The 7213-nt window shown below is 42.0% G+C and overlaps 1 protein-coding gene across 1 annotated transcript in view; it reads left to right on the top strand.

The window, feature by feature from the left end:
• The window catches only part of LOC107298572 (DNA topoisomerase 2-beta), a 136885-nt gene that overhangs the window by 87723 nt on the left and 41949 nt on the right, over positions 1-7213 (top strand). The window contains exons 27-28 of the mRNA XM_015827949.1: positions 3128-3325; positions 4397-4541. Coding sequence (XP_015683435.1) covers positions 3128-3325; positions 4397-4541 — 343 coding nt within the window. The remainder of the gene's footprint in view (positions 1-3127; positions 3326-4396; positions 4542-7213) is intronic.

Genomic DNA, 7213 nt, shown 5'->3' with positions numbered 1-7213 from the left:
ACCTATATAAAAGACACCTGTCCACAGAAGCAAGCAAGCAATCAGATTCCAAACTCCCCACCATGGCCAAGACCAAAGAGCTGTCCAAGGATGTCAGGGACAAGATTGTAGACCTACACAAGGCTGGAATGGGCTACAAGACTATCGCCAAGCAGTTTGGTGAGAAGGTGACAACAATTGGTGTGATTATTTGCAAATGAAAGACATACAAAAAACTGTCAATCTCCCTCGGTCTGGTGCTCCATGCAAGATCTCACCTCGTGGAGTTTCAATGATCATGAGAATGGTGAGGAATCAGCCCAGAACTACACGGGAGGATCTTGTCAATGATCTCAAGGCAGCTGAGACCACAGTCACCAAGAAAACAATTGGTAACACAAAACACCGTGAAGGACTGAAATCCTGCAGCGCCCGCAAGGTCCCCCTGCTCAAGAAAGCACATGTACAGGCCCGTCTGAAGTTTGCCAATGAACATCTGAATGATTCAGAGGAGAACTGGGTGAAAGTGTTGTGGTCAGATGAGACCAAAATCAAGCTCTTTGGCATCAACTCAACTTGCCGTGTTTGGAGGAGGAGGAATGCTGCCTGTGACCCCAAGAACACCATCCCCACCGTCAAACATGGAGGTGGAAACATTATGCCTTGGGGGTGTTTTTCTGCTAAGGGGACAGGACAACTTGACCGCATCAAAGGGACGATGGACAGGGCCATGTACCGTCAAATCTTGGTTGAGAACCTCCTTCCCTCAGCCAGGGCAATGAAAATGGGTCGTGGATAGGTATTCCAGCATGGCAATGACCCAAAACACATGGCCAAGGCAACAAAGGAGTGGCTCAAGAAGAAACACATTAAGGTCCTGGAGTGGCCTACCCAGTCTCCAGACCTTAATCCCATAGAAAATCTGTGGAGGGAGCTGAAGGTTCGAGCTGCCAAACGTCAGCCTTGAAACTTTAATGACTTGGAGAGGATCTGCAAAGTGGAGTGGGACAAAATCCCTCCTGAGATGTTTGCAAACCTGGTGGCCAACTACAAGAAACCTCTGGCCTCTGTGATTGCCAACAAGGGTTTTGCCACCAAGTACTAAGTCATGTTTTGCGAAGGGGACAAATACTTATTTCACTCATTAAAATGCAAATCAATTTATAACTATTTGAAATGTGTTTTTCTGGATTTTTTTGTTGTTATTCTGTCTCTCACTGTTAAAATAAACCTACCATTAAAGTTATAGACTGATCATTTCTTTGTCAGTGGGCAAACGTACAAAATTGGGAGGGGATCAAATATTTTTTCCCCTCACTGTATGGGTCTTCTGTGGGCCTAAGCTCAAACGTATTACATAATGCAAGTATAATGTCAGTCTCTTTTTCCATGACTTTTTTTAGTTTGCTAAAAAATTAAAAAATTCTAAAAATTAAATATTTTCCCTGTTGTGAAGTGTTAGTTTACAAAAGTTCTTGATCCTTTATTCTCTGCCTTGAAAATTCATTACTATCTTCCCTGTTTTGAAGTGTCTGTCTCTTTTTCTGTGATTTTTTAAATTTTTTTTCCTCTTACATCATTAAGAATTTAAAAATTTCTAAAGAATTAAAATAAGTAAACTTTTTTTTCATTTTTTAAATTGAAATTGGAAAATTGGAAAAAAAATAAAAATTAAAAATGGAAAAAAGAGTTTATAATTGGAAAAAGAATTGAAAATTGAAAAGACAAATTGAAAATTGAAAAAATTTAAAAATTTTAAAAAAGAAATTGAAAATTGAAAAAAGACATTTTAAAATTTGAAAAAACTTTTTTTTAAAAAATCAGAGATTTTAAAAATTAAAATTTACAAAAGTTCTTTGCTCTTTATTAAGTGATGTACACTTCTTTTTGCTGGAAATCTCTGGCTGTTTTCTAGGAGATGCTTTGCTCTTAACCGTGCCTTGAGAGTTTTTCCCTTTTTTTCCTGTCCAAAAGTGTTTTGTACTTATCCTTTTTTTCCCTGCCTTCTTGCCCTTTGGTTGCCTGGCCACTGCCGGGGTTTTCAGGTACAATGTGCTGATCTGAGTGCTCTGCTCTGCTTAGCCACTGCTCAGCTGGTCCCCTGCGCTGCACTCGGCTGCTGCTGGCCGCCATGCTGCTCTCTGGTCTTCTGTCATACATAGCTTTACACTACTGCTGTTCAGCTGCGCTGCCCTCAGTTGCTGTTCTGGGCACTCCACTCCTCTGCCACTTAGCTCTGCACCGCTGCTGCTCAGCTGGTCCACCGTGCTGCTCACAAATGTTTCATTTACAAGTTTTCTCTTCTCTCCAAGTCTACTCTTTACCTCCATTCAATTTTTTTCCCCCTGTGGGTGCAATTCTGTACAGGTTTAGGGTTTTTTTTTTTAGGCTTTTAAATAAATTATTCAGGAGAGCCCTGCTTCTACATGCCTGCCTGCATGCCTGCCTCATACTCATTAAGCTATTGGAATATATTGAATTTTTCCACTGTTGGTTCTGATCCAGTATTTCATTGGACATTTTTTGTTATTTCTACTTTGTTTTCACTTTTAAGTTCAGTATTTGCTGATACAACTATTCTGCTTTTTCCTATAGGATTCTTAATAGGCAAAATAAGTCTGGTATACCCCAACATATTTTTGGAATATCATACTAATTTAGAGTTTTGGCTTGATACTTAAGTGGGAGCTATGTTGAAATCAACTTTTAATTTTATTTCTGAATAGAAATTTAATGACATCCATTAGTTTGTATTAGCAGATTGATATTCCTAAGAACGTGATATGGAAAATTTATATCCTACAACATGGAATATAAACTTTCTTACTGAAAATAATCAGTCATGGTTCTGTTATTCTCCTGAATTTTCTTTATGTGTTAAAAATTTTTTGAATCAAAAAGTTGTTTTCTAGATAAATTGGTACATTTGTTTATTTCAAATTAATCCATTAGGAATAGTAGTGAAATAATATAGTTACACTATATTTAAAGATCTTTTCCTAATTAGAATGACTTGTGAAAATATATGTGATACATGAATATAATATTGTATATTAGTATATAGTATACAGTACATAGCATATGTGTTCAGACCTTACAGAGTTTAGAAGCTGTTTATATCTAATTTTTATTTTCATGTATGTTTTAGAAAGTAGAAGGTCAGGAAAGAGAGGATGTACTGGCAGGGATGACTGGCAAACCCATAAAAGGCAAAGTTGGTAAACCCAAGATGAAAAAATTTCACTTAGAAGAGACCATGCCTTCACCATTTGGTAGGAGGATAGTTCCACAGATTACATCGGCTATGAAAGCTGATACCAGTAAGAAATTGCTAAAAAAAAAGAAGGTAAATAAATCTGTTTTGTTAATATTTTTGTCCAGCATGTTTTAGATTTTCTCCTGAACAATTTGTATTTTCTTCAGTTATACTAAATAAACTTGAAGCAGTTTAAAATCTACAGAACAAATACAAAACCATAAATGCAATATGTTGCATTAAAGCATTAAAAAGAAAAAAAGAAAGGGAGGCCCAAACTAGGAAATGAAGGGAGCGGGTAAGTCAACAGGGAAATAAGTGAAAAATAAAAACCTTCCTAGTGCATATAAAAATGGTTAAATTACATCGGGCAAATAGCCAGAGTGAGTCTCACCTCTCCCAAGGTGTACTGCTGAAGGCAAATTTTCAGTAGCAATGTCTGCAGCTATTTGCATCTCCTCTACACTCCTTTATTGTCAACTGTATTTTCTATTTTCAGCACATTTAAGACAATTGCCCTTCCCGTCACTTATCTTCCTATCTAATGGATACAATAAGAATTATCCAGTTTGTTGGCTCCAAATAAAACCCTGATTCTAGACTAGTTGAATATTTTTGGATTTTCCTTAAAATAGCAGTATTTAAAGCTCTTTAATAGAAACCTAACCAGAAAGTACCTAGAATATACAGTAAGATATTCTTTCTGTGTTACTCCCCAAATGTAGAATGTACTGCCTTGGGAATTGAATGTTATTCAAAACTCTTATTTTGTACGAAGGTTAAAACACAACTTTTAAATTTCAACTTATTTATTTATTTATAAAATTTATTGGCCACCCATCTTACCACAAGGCAACTTTGTAACCACAGGGTACACAGGGTAACTTATGAACTTTTTAAAGTATTGATTTTATTTGTAATGTACAGTGTGTGTTTTAAACAGATTTTAGTTCTGTTTTTGGATTGAATGTATTGCTAGTTGCCTTGTACATTGTTGTGAAATGGAAAGGCAGTATACATATGTAATCTCATATTCAAGACTGGAAATGGAGTTTGAAAGATTGAGGTTTATCCCCAAGGATATTTATTGATCTTATTTCTCAATTTTTACAATTCTCTTAACCATTATGGTAGCTTCACTTGTTTTCTTTTTAATTTTAGGAGGACCTTCATACTACAGCAATAAAGCTGGAATTTGATGAAGAATTTGGTGGTACACCAATAGAAGGTGCTGGAGAAGACTTGCTTAAAACCTCTGGCCCAATGACTAAGACACCTAAGCCCAAGAGAGAGAAGGAAGAGTCTGGTGAGTAATAGTGTGACAGAAGGGAACATCTTGCATAGACACAGAGTAGGTTTTATGCTCTTAGGCCCTCATTCATGCTCAAACATTACAAAGATGTACCAACAGCATTGTGTATTTGTAGTATCTGAAACAATCCTTATCTCAGATAATATACACAGTTGACTTTTTAAAAAGAAGTAGGCTAAGGCTATAACATTTGGATCTGATAAAATATAAATGTAATTATTGAAAAAATAAGTTTCTTTTTTTAATAAATATTTTATTGGTTTTTAACAGTAACAATCTCCAGTGCCTGGTGTACAGCGTGTTGTCTTGGTTTATATATTTGAAAAAAAGAAAAAAGAAAGAAATTAAAAAGGCAATAATAATTATTTAACAGTCAATAATGGTTAAATTTGATAATTCCATAATTAGTATATTAATAATATATTTCCTTGATCTTCCCTTCTCCCATTTGTATTCTCCTTCTTCAACCTTAACCAAAATATAATTCTTAATATTTTCAATATATAAATGATTAAATATAAACATTTTTTCATATTTATACAAATAGTAATAACATCTATGTATAACACATATTACTTATCAGCTTATATTATTCTTATAACCCAGGGCTTGTCAACCGGTGGTACGCGTACCACTTGTGGTACGCAACCACCTGGCTGGTGGTACGCGGCGTCGCCTTCCTCCCCCCCGCGGCGTTGCCTTCCTCCCCCCCCTCCGCTCCTTCCCACCTCACTTGTTTGTGGAAAATATGCTGCTTGGCGGCAGCCTGCATGAACTTTACCAAATGTGCCCTGCAGGAGGCGTGTGAAGAGCGCAGGTGCAGAGCAAGGCCCCGCCCTCCCCAGGGACTCATTTCAGATTTACGACGCAAAAGTTTTTCTCGCGCAGAGAAGAGAGGAAAAACAATTGCGGAACACTCGGGAATCCCTTGCAAGGCACCATGTACCTTGGTGCTTATTTCCTAACGCCTTCCCCCCCCGGGTTTTCTGCTCCACCCCAAATTCGCCTCCCTTCCACTCTCCTTACGCAGCCATCTATGGTCTTAATACAGCCCTCAGTCTGTCTCCCTTTCAACACCACCTAAAATTCTTCATTCAGGCAGGCTTCAGGCTGGCAGGATGCAGGTAACCCCTCCCCCCTGTCCTGCTGCCTCCCACGGCACCGCGCCGCTCCGTGTCCCCCGCCTCCATGTCTCAAGCCTCTGTGGCACAGAACTGCTGGCATTATGCTTGGGCGGAAGACTTTTTCTTTTACAGATGGGGCGGGTGGGCCCAACATTCGCGGGAGTTGCCGCCTCCCCATCGCCCTCCACACCAGCTAGCTCCGTCGCCAGACCTCCCAGCTGACAAGCGCAAGTTTGGAGGGTCGCCAGCTNGTCCCCCGCCTCCATGTCTCAAGCCTCTGTGGCACAGAACTGCTGGCATTATGCTTGGGCGGAAGACTTTTTCTTTTACAGATGGGGCGGGTGGGCCCAACATTCGCGGGAGTTGCCGCCTCCCCATCGCCCTCCACACCAGCTAGCTCCGTCGCCAGACCTCCCAGCTGACAAGCGCAAGTTTGGAGGGTCGCCAGCTGATGGGCGCAGGAGTTCGGCGCTGCGGCGGCCTCCCCTTCACCCTCCGCACCGGCCAAAGCGTTGCCTGACGTTCCAGCTGACGGGCGCAGGTCCGGGGGTCGCCAGCTGACGGGCGCAGGAGGTAGGCGCCACGGCGGCCTCCCAGCCGCTTCCTTCTTCGGCTGGAGCAGTTGCAAGGGCTTGCATGGTCCCCAAGGGCCGCTGACGCGCTCCCCGCTGCCGGCAACCATCCAAGCCCTTGCAACTGCTCCAGCTGAAGAAGTAGGCGGCTGGGAGGCCGCCGTGGCGCCTACCTCCTGCGCCCATCAGCTGGCAACCCCCGGACCTGCGCCCATCAGCTGGAACGTCAGGCAACGCTTTGGCTGGTGCGGAGGGCGAAGGGGAGGCCGCCGCAGCGCCGAACTCCTGCCCCCGTCAGCTGGCGACCCCCGGACCTGCGCCCGTCAGCTGGGAGGTCTGGCGACAGAGCCGGCTGGCGTGGAGGGCGATGGGGAAGCGGCGGCTCGGTGGGTGGGGTCCTGCCTGCCCGCGAATGTTGGGCCCACCCGCCCCATCTGTAAAAGAAAAAGTCTCCCGTCCAAGCATAACCTTTAAAGATTTTAAGGATCTTTGAGAGGGAGAGAGAAATAGAGAGAGGGAGAGAAAGAGGAAAAGAGAAATAGAGAGAGGGAGAGAGAGAAAGAGAAAGAGAGAGGGAGAAAGGGAGAGAGAAAGAGGGAGAGAGAGAGAAAGAAGGAGGGAGAGGGAGAGAGAAAGGGAGAGACAAAGGGAGACAGGGAGAGAGAAAAAGAAAGGGAGACAGGGAGAGAAAGGGAGAGAAAGAGAGAGGGAGGGAGAAAGAAAGAGAGAGAGGCAAAGAGAAAGGGAGAGAAAGAAAGAGAGGGAGAGAGAGAGAGAAAGAAAGAAGGAGAGAGATTAAATTAGTAACATGGCTGTTCAGTGAATCTGGTTTCCCCACTAACTTTGCTTGTCACAAGGTTGCAAAAGGTGATCACATGACCCTGGAACAATGTGACCATCATAAATAAGAATCGGTTGCCAAGCATCCGAATGTAAATCACATGACCCTGGGGATGCTGCAGTGGTCATA

Source organism: Protobothrops mucrosquamatus, unplaced genomic scaffold (genome assembly GCF_001527695.2).
Source record: "Protobothrops mucrosquamatus isolate PMUCROS unplaced genomic scaffold, P.Mucros_1.0 scaffold4099, whole genome shotgun sequence".
Lineage (NCBI taxonomy): Eukaryota > Metazoa > Chordata > Lepidosauria > Squamata > Viperidae > Protobothrops > Protobothrops mucrosquamatus.
This window is presented reverse-complemented; position numbering and strand designations above follow the sequence as displayed.